Source organism: Oncorhynchus keta, chromosome 32, assembly GCF_023373465.1.
Source record: "Oncorhynchus keta strain PuntledgeMale-10-30-2019 chromosome 32, Oket_V2, whole genome shotgun sequence".
In the NCBI taxonomy this organism is placed as follows: Eukaryota; Metazoa; Chordata; class Actinopteri; order Salmoniformes; family Salmonidae; genus Oncorhynchus; species Oncorhynchus keta.
This window is the reverse complement of record NC_068452.1, coordinates 5,063,949-5,079,937: the sequence shown is the minus strand read 5'-3', so window position 1 is coordinate 5,079,937 and position 15,989 is coordinate 5,063,949. Positions and strand designations below refer to the sequence as shown.

Sequence of the window (15,989 nt, the reverse complement as noted above, 5' to 3'; positions counted from 1 at the left end):
AGCACATACAATACTCTGTTGAACACAATTTTATATTTTCTTCCAGCAGGGTTGCACTGAGAGCTTGAGGTGACAGACTGCATGGTTAGGGGAGCCCTGCATGACTTCCAAGGAAACCCACTGACCAAAGCAGGGTCCTCACTCAGTTAACCTCACACATTCTATTATACCTGCAGACACAGTGGATACAACTTCATTACCTCTAAGGAGCCTGATGAGTGTTTAAGGGGAGGCACCCGGCCCGCAGTGGCCCATGCTTCGTACCCACTTCCCTCCCCTTCAAGCTGATTCAGAGCCGACAAACACTCTCCCGGCATCACCTCCCCACCCACCCTGTCCCTCATCCTCAGGCCATGGCTGCGGGCACAGAGACGGTGCACTACATCCACCTGCACAACTCCAGCCAGTCTGTTCTGGAGGCTTTACGGACGCAGCGGCGTGAAGGCCTCTTCTGCGACGTGACGGTGCGCATACACGATGCCTCGCTGCGTGCCCACGCCTGCGTGCTGGCCGCTGGCAGCCCCTTCTTCCAGGACAAGCTGCTGCTGGGCCACTCTGAGATCTCGGTGCCGCCTCTGGTCCCCGCTGAGACGGTGAAGCAGCTGGTGGATTTTATGTACAGCGGCTCGCTAGTGGTGGTGCAGTCACAGGCTCTCTGCATCCTCACCGCCGCCAGCATCCTGCAGATTAAGACGGTCATCGACGAGTGCACCCAGATCATCTCCCAGAGGAAGGTTGCTGCTGCGGCAGCAGCTGCAGCAAGTGGGGGTGGAGGTGGAGGGGGGATGACAGTTGGGGTCCTGCCCAAGCAGGAGGAGCGGGGAGGGGGTAAAGGTAGGGACAGTGGTGGTGGTTGTATTGGTGGTGGTGGCGGAGTCAGCGGTGGTGGGGGTTACCAGAGCTTCTCGAACTTTGCCTTAGGGGACTGTGGAGCGAGCAACATGGTCACAGGACTGGGCGGATCTAACTTGATCGTTAATGTCAGTGAGAGTGGCCCAGGAGGCGCCCTTGGGCAGGCGAACCCAGTGGGGCTGATGGCTCTAGCTGACATGGGCAGCCCCGGGGCCCTCTGTGGGGCTGACGGGCTGAGCTCAGGGGCCGGCGGAGTCCTCATGAAGAACTCAAGTTGCACTCAGGATATGAGGTACAAGCTGAGAGACCTGCTAGCGGCAACCGCTAACGGCGCGAATGGCGGAAGCTCAGGGAATCTCTCGGTTGGCTGCAGCTCTGGTGTCAGCAGCGTGGACAGCATTGGCCGGGACAGTATCCGCAGCAATGCGGCTGACCTCTCGGAGGAGCTTGTGGGGATGGATAGATACTGCGAGGCGGAGGAGATGGATGGACATCACAGAGGGAGAGACTTGGACAGGGACAGAGGGGCAGGAGGACACAGCCGCAAGCAGAGGCAGCCACTCAGGCTTCAGGTAAGATCCCCATGGTTACAGTTGCAAGGCAGGCAGATATGCAGCCAGACATCCTAAAGTGAATAAAGCAGGATTTCTAGATGGCAATTACCCTCATTGTGTCATTGCTGGAATTAAGCTATAGATCTGAACCTGTCAGCAATAAACATAATTGAAAGGAAGTTGCTGTCCAGAAGTCTTATATTAGGCTGTCCTCCTAGATAATGTTCCATGGACTGATTAAACAGTGAACACCCCTTCCATGGGTCATTAAACATGTGAAGTCTTTGATGTAGTGCCAGCTAGCACCTCTTTTCAGTTGTTGTTACATTATACCTAAGCCAATTCTGTATACTCTCAGAAAAAAACGGTTCCAAAAGGGTTCTACGGCTGTCCACATAGGAGAGACATTTTTGGTTCCAGGTAAAAACCCTTTTTTGGTTCAAAGGGGAACATGTAACCCAAAAGGGTTCCACCTGGAATCAAAAAGGGTTCTTCAAACCCTTTTAGTTTCTAAAAAGTACCTTGTTTTCTTCATTTATACATTGAGAAAATGATATGTAAGCAATAAGGGGGTGTGGTATATGGCCAATAGTCCACAGCTAAGGGCTGTTCTTATGCACGATGTAACGCATAGTGCCTGGATACATCCCTTAGCCGTGGTATATTGGCCATATATTACAAACCCCCGAGGTGCCTTATTGCTATTATGAACTGGTTTCCAACATAATTAGAACAGTAAACAAGTATTTTTTTTGTCATACCCATGGTATATGGTCTGATATACCACAGCTTTCAGCCAATCAGCATTCAGGGCTCGAACAACCCGGTTTATAATTATCTTTTTACTGTCTTCACATTCCTGACCATACACCACAGTTTGAAGCACCAATTTTTGGCTCGATACTCTAATTGACTATATATTTTTCTTTACCTTCTCTTAGGTTCTTGTAGGAGAGGAAGTGGTGGTGAAGGATGAAGGAGTGCAGGAGCCGGATGGAGGGGTCTTCGGCTTGGAAGAGGGAAGACGAGTTGAAGGGCAGGGCACACAGGAATCCATGGCAACCTTCGGCCAGGTGAGTCTTGTCTTGTTCTAGACAGTAACTTGATGTTGGAGCATGGTGCTGGCAAAAAACACCAGGGTTGTGGGTTCAAAACCCATATGGGCTGGATGTTCTGAATCTGTAAATTGCTTTGGATAAAAGTGTCTATAGTCATTCTTTTATCATTATCACAGTTTTAGAGACTTTTCATGGTTATGTATTAGGGTCAATTAAATGAGGTAATACTCATAAGTTAATTTTGTCTCTCTGTCTTTACAGGAGGGTGTATTCTATGATGAGGCTGGAGTTTTCTCCCCTGAGGCTTTCTGGCCCCAGAACGAGCCGGCTCAGGCCATGTCCTTCAACCCCAGAGGAAGAGGAAACAAGCCACTGTCTCCCCCTACCTCCTCACAGTCCATCAACAACCAGGTCAGTTACAAATGTAAACACTTTTAAAATAGTCATTGCAACAATTTGTAAACTTGAATCATGAAAGTCGTTGGTGGCCATTATTTAAATTCCTTTTTCCCTTTCAGCTACTTTTTCAGTACCCAGTCAGCCAATCACAGCCATCAGCCTCATTCTTTGTGGGCGGACCGATGCTTATTGACAGCATGGCAGGAACGGAGCACAGCCAACAGGCTCTGCCCCCGACACCAATGACCCCTGTTCTGTCAACCTGTGGCACACCAGGCCCCTCACCTTCCTCCCAGGGATCTGAGACGTCCTTCGACTGCACTCACTGTGGGAAATCGTTACGTTCCAGGAAGAACTACAGCAAGCACATGTTCATACACTCCGGTAGGCCACCACTTTCTATATATACTAGTTACTATCACTTCCTTTAAAACATTTACTGTTCATGATTGTTGTATACACATGTTAAAACACCACATAACAGATAGTCCTACTGTGATACCTATGTCATACTAACATATCCTATTTTCTGTTGTGTGTGCCTCAGGTCAAAAGCCTCATCAGTGCAGCATCTGCTGGCGCTCCTTCTCCCTGCGCGACTACCTCCTCAAGCACATGGTGGTGCACACGGGCGTGCGCGCCTTCCAGTGCTCTGTGTGCGGCAAGCGCTTCACACAGAAGAGCTCACTCAACGTGCACATGCGCACCCACCGGGCCGAGCGCACCTTCCAGTGCACCGTGTGCCACCGGGCATTCACCCACCGCACCCTGCTGGAGCGCCACGCCCTGCAACACACCCATCATGGGGCCACCCAGGGCCAAGGGCAAGGACAGGGCCTCCAGCAGACCCCTAAACACAGCCCTCCAGCCCTGGCAGGGCCCTCGGGCATGTGCGGCTCAGCTGGGATGGGCGGCACCATGGCCAACATGCCCAGCCACGGGCCGCCCTCCTAGAAGGAGAGAGAGGGAGAGGAGGGCCCAATTCCAAACTGATCCGTCACCCCTATCCTGGAGCCCTTTTCTGATCTGAGAGGATTGCTAGGTATGAGCAACATGGTGGATGCTCCATCTAGACCTATTGGAGGCTGGATGGGGTTTGTGCCATATTACTCACACCTATGAAGCCCTTGCAGATATGCAAGAGGGAGTTGCCAATAATGGAAAAGGGGGGAGATAACTGGTTTGGGATTGGGGAAGAAAAGGAGAGGACAAGGGAGAGAGAGAAAGCTGTTGGAGACTAATTGCAGGAGATTGAAGGGAGGAAATGTAGGAGGACTAAGAAAGCGAGAGACAGAAAAGGGGGAGGGAGAGAGAAAGCAAAATAGGCTAGAAAAAAAGTGCAGGGTGATGAACCGATGAAGAAAAGAGCTAATGAATCTATGAGAGTTACCATCATACATCAAGACGACATAGGAAGACTATTACATGCAGGAGGCACTGAACGGCCCAGGATCATATACCTCGAAACAAGAAGAGACAGGAAATAAATTAAGGACAAAACTTTTATTTTGAAATGTGACAAACGTTTCAGCATGTTTTACACACCTCAAAGAATACCTCGGCGGTCCAAAGACAGGCATTATGCTACACATGTTTAATAGCTACATCAAACAGCAAAACAGGGAACTAAAGCTAACTGAAATCCCTTCCTTTTAGAACCGTACAATTTTTCTTTACATAATATTCCTTTACATTGTCGAGTTTATTTGTCGCTCGTTTGTGATTTATTAATGATGAAAAAAATAAGGTAATTCATTTTTAAAATATTAAAAGGATCTTTCAACTTTAAGTGACACTTTTTGGGATAAATGAGAAAATCTGTACTTTTATCCGGCTTTTTAATCCGTGTGTATGTGGGGTTATTAATAGTTGAAGTCGGAAGTTTACATACACCTTAGCCAAATACATTTAAACTTAGTTTTTCACAATTCCTGACATTTAATCCTTGTAAAACTTCTGTCTTAGGTCAGTTAAGATCACCACTTTATTTTAAGAATGTGAAATGTCAGAATAATAGTAGAGAGAATTATTTATTTCAGCTTTTATTTCTTTCATCACATTCCCAGTGGGTCAGAAGTTTACATACACTCAATTAGTATTTGGTATCATTGCCTTTAAATGATTTGGGTCAACTTGGGTCAAACGTCTCAGGTAGCCTTCCACAAGCTTCCCACAATAAGTTGGGTGAAATTTGGCCCATTCCTCTTGACAGAGCTGGTGTAACCGAGTCAGGTTTGTAGGCCTCCTTGCTCGCACACGCTTTTTCAGTTCTGCCCACAAATGTTCTATAGGATTGAGGTCAGGGCTTTGTGATGGCCACTCCAATACCTTGACTTTGTGGTCCTTAGGCCATTTTGCCCCAACTTTGGAAGTATGCTTGGGGTCATTGTCCATTTGGAAGACCCATTTGTGACCAAGCTTTAACTTCCTGACTGATGTCTTGAGATATTGCTTCAATATATTCACATAATTTTCCTCTCTCATGATGCCATCTATTTTGTGAAGTGCACCAGTCCCTCCTGCAGCAAAGCACCCCTCACAACATGATGCTGCCACCCCCGTGCTTCACGGTTGGGATAGTTTTCTTCAGCTTGCAAGCCTCCCCCTTTTTCCTCCAAACATAATAATGGTCATTATGGCCAAACAGTTCTATTTTTGTTTCGTCAGACCAGAGGACAAAAGTACGATCTTTGTCCCCATGTGCAGTTGCAAACCGTAGTCTGTCTTTTTTGTGGCGGTTTTGGAGCAGTGGCTTCTTCCTTGCTGAGCGGCCTTTCAGGTTATGTCGATATAGAACTCGTTTTTCTGTGGATATAGATACTTTTGTACCTGTTTCCTCCAGCATCTTCACAAGGTCCTTTGCTGTTGTTCTGGGATTGATTTGCACTTTTTGCACCAAATTCCGTTCATCTCCAGGAGACAGAATACGTCTCCTTCTTGAGCGGTATGACGGCTGCATGGTCCCATGGTGTTTATACTTGCGTACTATTGTTTGTACAGATGAACGTGGTACCTTCAGGCATTTCGAAATTGCTCCCAAGGATGAACCAGACTTATGGAGTACTACAATTTTTTTCTGAGTTCTTGGCTGATTTCTTTTGATTTTCCCATGATGTCAAGCAAAGAGGCACAGAGTTTGAAGGTAGGCCTTAAAATACTTCCACAGGTACACCTCCAATTGACTCAAATTATTTCAATTTGCCTATCAGAATCTTCTAAAGCCATGACATCATTTTCTGGAATGTTCCAAGTTGTTTAAAGGCATAGTCAACTTAGTGTATGCAAACTTCTGACCCACTGGAAATGTGATACAGTGAATTATAAATGAAATAATCCGTCTATAAACAACTGTTGGAAAAATTACTTGTGTCATGCACAAAGTAGATGTCCTAACCGATTTGCCAAAACTATAGTTTATTCACCAAAATTTGTGGAGTGGTTGAAAAACAAGTTTTAATGACTCCAACCTAAGTGTATGTAAACTTCCAACTTCAACTGTATATGTGCTTTTGGGGCACTTGCCAATGAATGGGAAGGTTTGTTGCTGAGAACTATAACTTTTTTCTCCAACGGCTTAATTTAATACTTTAAAATGTTTTTATTGTAACTAAATAAATAATGAGGAAATACAATCACCCAGAGTGGATTTGAGTACCACGGTAATATTTATTACAATTTGACAATAATTACTATGCACAATACATGCACAATTCTGCTTTATATGTTGTCCTACCCTAGATATTTGCTTTTAGAAAAATATATTTGCCCTAATATTACTAATGTATATCATGGAGAACATAGAATGTTTTTTTTTTTTTTTTTAACTTCCCACCTTAAAGATGATTTTAGATATGCAGTATATAGACCCCACTAGACATAAAAGCCAACTGAGCCAGTGAGACCAGCTAAACCCCATTAAGATTCCTTCTGGTCCTCACTTTAAACTTTTTACATAAAATGTCCCCTCGCAATGAAGAAACATTCTGCTTGATCATGATGATCTCATTGAGCTACGCACTGTTCACTTATCTCTATAATGGGAATCTGTTAAAACCCTGTTAATAGGAAGTTTACATTTACATTTAAGTCATTTAGCAGACGCTCTTATCCAGAGCGACTTACAAATTGGTGCATTCACCTTATGACATCCAGTGGAACAGCCACTTTACAATAGTGCATCTAAATCTTTTTAGGGGGGTGACATGAAGTTGACATGATTTATAGATCAGTTAAATCTGTACTGCATATAGTTCAGGCTGACCCTTGTGAACAAACAGGTGATTAGGCTGTTCCAGAGATTTTTGTATCCTCAGCAAATGTTTCTTGTACATTTTGTCTGAGGTGGACCTGTGTACAGTACTGTATTATGTGTGCTTAAAGCCATGTCAGAAGAATGCATCCCATTGTAATGATGTACTGTGTTTTGCCTTTTTTATTTAGCTTTCTTTGAGTGAAGGGGGTGATAAATGTTGTTGTTTTTTTGCAAATTTGAGTATAACTGCAAGTCAAATATGTCATAAGAAAATAAGTAGTTTTTATAAAGCACCAATCATGCTATGTATACCACGTTTTATGTATGGAAAAGCTAAAAGGCATGATATAACTTTTTATGAAAAAATTACATGTACGTACTTCAATGACTTTATTGAATTTTAAAACATGATTTTAAACATTTCAAACATTTCTTTCTCCAAATAAAGTCTTATGGCTACAAGCCAACTTGTTGTCCTACAGTTGATTATTTGACCAAAAGGTATAGGGGGTAAAACAAGCATATTTATTCTTAGCAAAATAGTTTTGAATCTCTTCTTTGTTTTAGGTTTGGTTTTTTCCCATTCTAAAAACAAGTAATACATTTTACTGTTGACCAATTTCACCGTATTCTGTTAAGTCTACATCCCTTCGATCCTAACCAATTTATATGAAAGACAATATAAAAAGCTTGCTTTTCTTAAACGCTATAGATAATCTGTTTCTTTCCAGTTGAGCCTTTGAAGGTCTGGCTGGTAGTGCCGGAACTCTGGCCAGAGGGCATCTGTTACTCAACAACATCTGTTCCTGTTATTCTCTTTTTTTTCCCAGCATGCCGAGGGACATACAGGCTCTCCCAAGGGTGGCCTTTTGTGTGGCCCCATTGTCAATTCCATCATTGTCTACTGCTGAAGTCTGTTCCCATGATGCCACAAGGCTATAGTAGTATACCCGCCTTTAGAGGCCAACCTTAGGGGTGACAATTTACAGTTACTTTATTGTCCCAACTTTTTGGGGCTAAAAACAAATATGATTTCATTCGCTAGGCAACTAAGGAATCAAATGTGTAGAAAATAGAAAAATGTTAAAGAATCGTGAATGGGTAATTCCATGGGGAAATTCGAAAATCTTATTTTTGAAGAATTTGACTACAGATATCATCAAATATGATTGTAGATGTATTACAAAGCATATTCAACATTTAAAAAAACATTTGGATAAGTTACATTGACTGGGTGTTTGTCAGTTTTCTGGACTGAACATTCATCAATAGTGTTAATTGTTTCTTGCTTCATATAAGGATGTTTTAAAGCAGTAGTTTGCATTTATCACATTTTTCTATCGGTGTGGAAATCGGAGTAGTACATCTAGCGTGGGGACATTGTTTTTTCTTGAATAGCCCCCGTTGGTCTCCACGGAAACACTTTCAACTCCTGGCAGTGACCAACAGCATCGGCATAGAATAGCCCACCATGGGGTAGCCAGGGGAAGACAACAGATGTTACTGATTAACTTTCCTCACAGAACCCAAAGAACGGCTAGGCATGGGCTCACAAACCACAGTCACACACAAAAAAAGTTGTACTTTCAATTATATTTATTCCTTAAAAAACAGTAGCAGAGGCAGTAACAATAATAAAATGTTGTACAATCCCTCTTACTTTAAATAACATTTCTTTAAAAACAAATTCCTTGACCTGAAGTGCCTTTGCAAATATCAGCATTAAAAAATGTACTTAAATAATCATAACAAACATAGCAAATATACAATATAATTAAAAAATACAAATAATACAAAATTATTAAATTAAATTAAATCGTACGTATTTTTTTAATCATACAATTTTTTTATTTTTTTTTATTTTTTACATCCATATCGAAGCAAAAAAAGATTTTAAGACAAAGTTTTCATCTCCAAAAACAATCAATACAATGTTATAAATGGTTCGGAGCGCTTTGAAACAACACACTTCAGTTTTACACAGTGATATAGTATACGTAGTACAGTCCTCACAGGTCTAGAGATTGGATCAGAATCCATGTTAACAGCCTTGTGAAGGACAGGCCAGTATGGCCAAACATCCACCGTTTGATGCAGTTCATGCGCTCAGCAACGGCTTGTGGGGCTAAAGAAAAGGGCTGGGTGCAAATGTTGCAAAAACTTCAAACCTACATTTCTGTTACAACCGAAACCGAAGACATCGTACATCACCTCTATCGTGACGGTTTGTCCATTTTTCAATTTCGTTATAAAAATCTTCGCTTGAGGTCGCTTTGAAAGGTAAAAAAAGATTTGCCCCACCGATTCCTATCCCACAGGCCTCCACTACCTGCACTTATTTTCCAGTAGAGAACCAGCTCACTCTGAATATCAGTTAAACGTCTCAGTATCAGCAGCAGTCTCAAGGCGGGACACCTCCCCCTAGGGTTAGAGCAGCATTTAAAGGAGTATTAAAACTCTCCCATAGAGCAAATTGGTGGCTTGCATTACACCTATGGAGACGAGAGAAACAAAATGGACATTAGTTGTTGTTTACAAAGCTCTCAGGGAAATGCAGTGACTTTATCAAACAATTATAAATGAGGAAAAGTGAAGAAAAGTATCCCAAACTCACCTCAGTTGCAATTATACATTCATCCTTCTCCTCTGACATGACAAACACGGATTTGTACTTGGTGTCTGCACATGCAGACATTTCTGGAAGTTTCATTTCATTTCTTGAAGTTTCTGATGCGTCACTGATGGAAGATAGACAAAGATCCACATTAGTCATCTGACGTTCAAATTTTGTCATGTTATATGATTACATCTATTATCTTATTGAGTGTGCTTTACCTTTTTAAATGTTTGCTGCGTTTATTTCTGCACTCCTCATACTCAAAACCCGAGTCCAGAATTTGGCATTTCTCTTCGCAAGCCGAGGCCTCCAGGCTCAGCATCGACTCTTTGGCCGCCTGCTCGTACTTCACCTCATGCACAAGGTTATAGTCCGCCGGCAGGTGGCGGCTCTTGTAGCTGCTCCGACATGACGGTGATGGTCCGTCCATGTCGGCATCGCTTCCGAAATCCATTTTCTTGTTGATGTTCTTGACGCCTGGCTGTGGCCCGAGCCCTACGACGCTTACCGACAGGTCCTTATCAATCCGGTGACAATTATTGGTCAGGTTGTTTATTGTCTCGCCTTCGCCGACGGTGGTGCCGCCCTGGCTACCGTGCTGCATCTTGTTGCGGACGCAGCCCACCAGCACTGCACACCCTGCTAGCAGAAGCAGCACCAGAGCTGTTCCAGACCCAACTGCCATCCAGGGGATCTCCGAGCCTCGAATAGCTGCATGGTCCGGGAGCAGGAACTGGCAGTTGCGGCCACCGTAACCAGGCACGCAGGCGCACACGTAGCGGTTATTCCTCTCGTGGCAGGTGGCGCTGTTGTGGCAGGGGTTGTGCTCGCAGCGGCTTATGGGAGAACTGCAGTTGCGGCCTGTGTAGCCCGGGGGACAGATGCAGGTGTAGCCGTCAAGACCCTCCTGGCATGTACCACCATTTTGGCAGGGATAGATGGAGCACTCATTGCCGGTGTGGTCGCAGTTCATGCCTGTGAAGCCATCAGGACACTGGCACAGGTAGGAGTTGACGAGATCCACACAGCGCGCACCTAGTGTGAGAGGCAGAGCGATTGAGAATTAGTGGGTGGTCAATAGTGTGGGGGCAGGCTATAGTCTGAAAGGTAACTGCTTAAATTTAAAAAGTCGATAAATTGAGATCTGAAACAACATCTGTGTAAGTTGTTCAATTAGCCCTTACCATTGGAGCATGGGCTGGAGGTGCAGTGGTCAATCTTCTTCTCGCAGTTGAAGCCAGCGTAGCCAGTGGGGCACTGGCAGAAGTATCCGCCATCAGGATTGTCGGCACAGCGGCCTCCGCTGAAGCAGGGACCATCGGCGCAAGTCATGGCGCTCAGCTCGCAGGTGTTACCGTAGAAACCAGGAGGGCAAGCACAGGCATGCGTGTTCTCCATATCCTTTGAGAAAAAGATTGAAACATAAGGTTAACAAATACATTCCACCAAAATGCAATTAGATCACCATCACATCAACAGTGCTATTCATGATTGCCAACATCTTCCTGATCCTAGTTGTAATTGAGTGTACATTCGAAACACAATGATGTAATTGTACAGTACTTACAGTGCAGCTTCCTCCATTTCGACAGGGGTTCAGGGTGCATTCGTTGACCTCAATCTCACAAGCATCCCCAGTGAAGCCCGGTCTGCAGGAACAGGTGTAGCTCCCCTGGCCAGTGTTGCTACAAGTGGCTCCATTCATACAGGGCTTGTGGTGAGTGCAGTAGTTCAGATCTGGAGGAGGACAAGCAGCACATGTGGATTAGTCCATTAGTCCCAATGGAACATATGGCAGATCAACAACAGTAGCAGCCCAGCTAATGTCTTTCTGCCACTCTCACACTTTTTTCTTACACTTTTTTCACAATTTCTCTCACAACACTATCTCTTTGTCTCTGTTTGTGTCATCTCTCTAAATCCCCAACCCACTCTCTCTCTCTCCCCCCCCTCTCTTTCTCTCTCTCTCCAGTGGGACTCACCTTGGTTACAGAAGAGGCCTCCCCACCCCTCCTGACAGTTGCACTGCCACGGCTGCTGGCAGGTCCCATGGAGGCAGCCTGGGTAACGGATGCACTCATCACAGTACCGCCCTTTGAAACCCACTCTGCACCTGTCACACAATAATTACAACACATTGGTTAGAAACCCACTCAAGTTTCTCTTTATGTCACAGATTTTTTCTGAAAATATTAACTTGAGGAAGTGTTTGAATAGGTGGAAATCATAGTTGTCTTTTCTCTAACTTACTTGCACTCCCCAGGCTTTTCACAGAAGCCGTGTTCGTCGTCACATCCTGGAAGGCAGAGAGCTACAAAGGATATAAACACAAGGTAAGAACTATGGCAAAATAAAAACACTTCTTACACATATGCTCTTTGTTTAGTTTGGCTTTGAGCAAAAAAAAATGTATTGCTTAAATCTGAACAAATTCATTAAAAACGGGGGCAACTAAACCCATTAGCTGTTTCATAATAATAAAAAAACACTCCTTATCATGGTGAAAGAATATTCCGCTTAACATAGTGCATAGAGACAATGGGAGGGTGCACACAGCAAAGGCTCTCTCTCGCTCTCTCTCTTTCAGTACAGGCCCCTTTTTTCATCGCTGTGGGTCAAAACTCTTTTATTCATTCTGTGCACACAACTCCCCTTAATGTCTCGGATTGGGGCAGATAAGAGTGGACAGCTGGTGAGTATGTTGCCAGTGCGTGACAGCTGCTCCATTGTCTACTCTCTCCCCGCAGCTGCCCACTTCAAACAATACATCACCCGCCTCAGCCAATCAACGGCCAACCAACTCCAAGAGTAACGAATCGGACGTAGCATGTAAATTTGTGGCACGCGTGAGATTATTCCGAAAACTTTCCTCCGCTCGATTTGAATAAATAAAGTGGTCGTGTTTGTGGGAGCGTGGTGTTTTCGTTCAAGTTGACTCAATTTTTAGATGTTTATAGCCACGCCACCTAACATAAAAAGTAACGTATATTCATCTACCATAATAATGTTATTTGACATGACCCAAAAAGTGTCTATACGTAAAACATGAATAACAATGTTATATCATCTTTGGTCAAATATTTCCCCCAAAACACCTGAACACCAAGTTTCACTTACGTTCTGTGCAGTAATGGCCTTTCCACCCAGCGTCACAGACAATTTCTCCGCGCTCTCCACAGGTGAAGTGGCCGAAGGCATCGTCTCGTGGGCGGCAGAAGACCGAGCAGCCATCGCCATAGTAGTGCTCATCACAAACAAAGCGGTAGGAGTACTTCAACTCGGTTCTTCCTCCAGTATGCAAGTCCTGAGACCAGTCATCTCCCACCGTCAGATGTCTCTGAGTGGTCATTGTGCTGATAACACGGTCTGGGTTTTCTGCAGATGGAAATAAGAACGGAACTTTAGCTAAATGTGTGTAAATGTAAGTTATCCTTGATTAGATCACACCACGTAAAGCCAAACAAGTGTACGGCAGTGTATTTTGATCCTACCTATCGAAAGATCGTCTTTGGAGTCGGTGTGCAGAGCTTCAATGATCAGCGAGAACGTCCCCTGAGGACATAAACAAATAGCATCATAAGACAGGTGGCCAACGGAGATGGGGAAAGAGATAGGCCCATCTAACATGTTCTCTATTCTAGAAGGTAAAATAACATTTCGAAACGATAATACAAACATAAACAAACATATTCGTGTAGTCATTAATAGACCACTCTATATAAATTAACCAATTTGTACGCACGGATTTTTAAAGACCTCTTGACGAGAGGTTTATATGAATTACTTGTTCATTAATTAACCCAAGGCAGAGTACTCACCGGCCATGTGAAACCGAAGTTAATTCTGATGGGATTGGTGAATGAACTGTCAGACATGGTTTCCGGAATTTGGAAAGAGTTTGACCCAAGAACAGGCGTTATAGCGCCGCCGTAGTTACAAGGTGGCTCTGGTGATGCGTTTGGCTGATAATGTTTCAGACAGATTCTGAAAAACGTTTTACATTCACACTGTTGCTGATAAACTGACGTCAAGCCTCCCTTGCAGCAGTTCATGTTGCCCTGAACCCCTTTCTTGTTCAAAAACTCCTGCAACTTCAGTTCGAAAACTCCTGAGCAAAAACCCTGTTGAAATAATTGTATTTATTACACAATCATTAACATAGGCTATGTGATGTAAAATCTTGAAATTGTTATCAATTGATTAGTACGGTAATTGTGTTATGTAGTTGTCTTACCTTGCATATCAAGACGAACATAACCGCAACAGTCAGAAGAATAGCGCGCCCCATATTAAATAAATACAAATAAATAAATAGGAAAAAGTCTTGGAGCGACTCAGCTCAATTTAAGCTCAATATGCCTCCTTTCAAATCATGTTCTGTGAATTAATCATTGAGCACGTTTCTTCTCTTACGAGGTCTTCTCTTCAGTTTCTGGTGTCAGCCACGCCGATTTCATTCATGTCCAAGAAACAAAAAGATAATCCAAAATAGATATTGGAACTGCCCTGAACTGTCCTCAAAATTCCGTTACAATGCGATAATCCCACTCAAAAAAAAAATATTATAATTATAATTGACACAGTTCGTTCCCTGTTGAAACGAAGAGGGCAACAAATGTGAGAAATTGCTTTTGTGTGACGTGGTCTATCCCAAGGAAAGATTTGTCACTGATCCAACATACTTCCCCGCCACCTTCTTCCTTCTTTCCTCAACATGAATTGTGCGTCTGTCTTGAGTGAAGGCCGCCTGCCGCCAGTTTTATATGGGCCGGCGCATGCTAGGGTAATAAGATGCAAACGAGCACCCCCAATCTGGCTCAGGGGATCACAATGGATACCTCTCCAAGCCCCATCGTCTCAAATCACAAGCTAGTATTGGGTCAGAAAATGGAAAATGGAGGAATGTCAAAGTATTCCAGCAAACTGCACGAGACTGTCTCAGCAACCTGTCCTAGAATGACTCACTTTCCACAACATTAGAGATTGAAAAATGTAGCACATAATAACAAAACAGGATGGCCAAATTATTTATTCCAGTTTAAAGCAGATTTCAGTTATAACTATATATCAGTATTTCACAGTAATGTATTGTACAAGTCTGCCTACACTTGGTATTTAAGCTTATTTATGAATATAGATGGGGTAGTTAAATTGTATATTTTTATGTTAGGAAAGAAAACAACATTTATGTTAACATTTTCAGGGAGAGGTCTGAAAAAGCCAAAATGTGTGGCGTGCTATGCGTAGTGTATTTGTCAAACCCTGACTCAGTTGATTGTGCAGCATAACTCCACCCTCTACAAACATTTTGGCATTTCTAGTTCTGGGAAAATCGAATGCTTTGAATTAAGGATTGAGTAATGAAAACATTCTCTGGCAAGGGTGTGTGGTGAGGTAAACTAGAAGAAAAAAAAACATTTGTATGGGCACAGAGTTTTTCATTCACTTTTCCTTTTTTCATTCTGTGGAGAGAAGAAAAGGTGTGTGTGTGTGTGAGAGAGAGAGAGAGAGAGAGAGAGAGAGAGAGAGAGAGAGAGAGAGAGAGAGAGAGAGAAGAGAGAAGTAGAGAGACATCCGCGTGGCCGTCCTGAGGGCACTTTGTTATTGTGTGCTGAAGGAATAAGTTTGCTCTCCCTCTCCCTCTCTGTGCGCTCAGCTGTATGGTAATTCCGCAGCACCTGCTCTCCCCTTAATATATAGTGAGCGGAGCTTCCTTGGGCGCGCGCCGCTATCCTCACACAATTACAATGTACCCAACATTTAGAAGAACGAGCCCCTTCCTGAACAAAACTCAAACAGGAGGTCAAATATATATTTGGCTTTTCCCTCTTTGCTCGCATACGTAATGAATGCTCTCTTTCTGTGTTTTTTTTTTATTGAACGAATCTTAGGGCAGACTGTTATTCAAGTAGGCCTACTTTTATGTAAAGGGAGGCAGAATGGGGGGTTGGGTATAGGGGTCTCTCTTAATTAGGTCGTTCATTATAAGTGCGATTTTCTTTTGGATAATAGGCATGGCCTGAGGTCCATAGTTACCATGCACAGATACATTACGTCACTGCTAAGATATGCAAGTCGAGGTTCGGGCTTGTTTAAATTCCCTTTTATCGAACAGCCAGAGTTGTTGTTGTACCTGTTTTCTATCCCTATTGACAACACAAACAGCCCATAGACAGAACGAATACATCGGTTTTGTTTGTGATGAGCTGTGCTGCGATTACGCAAATCATTCACATTTATTTCACAGTAGAAAGGGC

General features: G+C 43.6%; 2 protein-coding genes across 2 annotated transcripts; one reads left to right on the top strand and one right to left on the bottom strand.

Annotated features, from left to right (window-relative positions):
• Nucleotides 1-273: 273 nt before the first annotated feature.
• Nucleotides 274-7,055, top strand: LOC118364878 (zinc finger and BTB domain-containing protein 45-like). The gene is made up of 5 exons (XM_052490437.1): nucleotides 274-1,424; nucleotides 2,348-2,479; nucleotides 2,726-2,875; nucleotides 2,983-3,247; nucleotides 3,411-7,055. Exons 1-5 carry the CDS (start codon nucleotides 354-356, stop codon nucleotides 3,815-3,817), a joined length of 2,025 nt encoding a protein of 674 aa, XP_052346397.1. The 5' UTR covers nucleotides 274-353; the 3' UTR covers nucleotides 3,818-7,055.
• A 1,638-nt stretch (nucleotides 7,056-8,693) lies between these two features.
• dla (deltaA) lies at nucleotides 8,694-14,483 on the bottom strand. Its single transcript, XM_052490436.1, has 11 exons — nucleotides 13,967-14,483; nucleotides 13,551-13,853; nucleotides 13,224-13,284; nucleotides 12,850-13,107; nucleotides 11,983-12,043; nucleotides 11,715-11,845; nucleotides 11,300-11,469; nucleotides 10,917-11,133; nucleotides 9,951-10,767; nucleotides 9,730-9,853; nucleotides 8,694-9,607 (listed from the first exon to the last, which is right to left on the bottom strand). The coding sequence occupies exons 1-11, from the start codon at nucleotides 14,018-14,020 to the stop codon at nucleotides 9,602-9,604; spliced, it is 2,202 nt and encodes a 733-aa protein (XP_052346396.1). The 5' UTR covers nucleotides 14,021-14,483; the 3' UTR covers nucleotides 8,694-9,601.
• Between the last annotated feature and the right edge of the window lie 1,506 nt (nucleotides 14,484-15,989).

Excerpts from the sequence above, each read along its gene's own strand:
- LOC118364878 (XM_052490437.1), top strand. The coding sequence starts at position 354 with ATGGCTGCGGGCACAGAGACGGTGCACTACATCCACCTGCACAACTCC. Across the intron at positions 2,876-2,982 it reads CACAGTCCATCAACAACCAG|CTACTTTTTCAGTACCCAGT; the intron begins GTCAGTTACAAA and ends TTTCCCTTTCAG. Across the intron at positions 3,248-3,410 it reads GCACATGTTCATACACTCCG|GTCAAAAGCCTCATCAGTGC; the intron begins GTAGGCCACCAC and ends TGTGTGCCTCAG.
- dla (XM_052490436.1), bottom strand. The coding sequence starts at position 14,020 with ATGGGGCGCGCTATTCTTCTGACTGTTGCGGTTATGTTCGTCTTGATA. Across the intron at positions 13,285-13,550 it reads ACTTCGGTTTCACATGGCCG|GGGACGTTCTCGCTGATCAT; the intron begins GTGAGTACTCTG and ends TTATGTCCTCAG. Across the intron at positions 11,470-11,714 it reads AGGCCTCTTCTGTAACCAAG|ATCTGAACTACTGCACTCAC; the intron begins GTGAGTCCCACT and ends GTCCTCCTCCAG.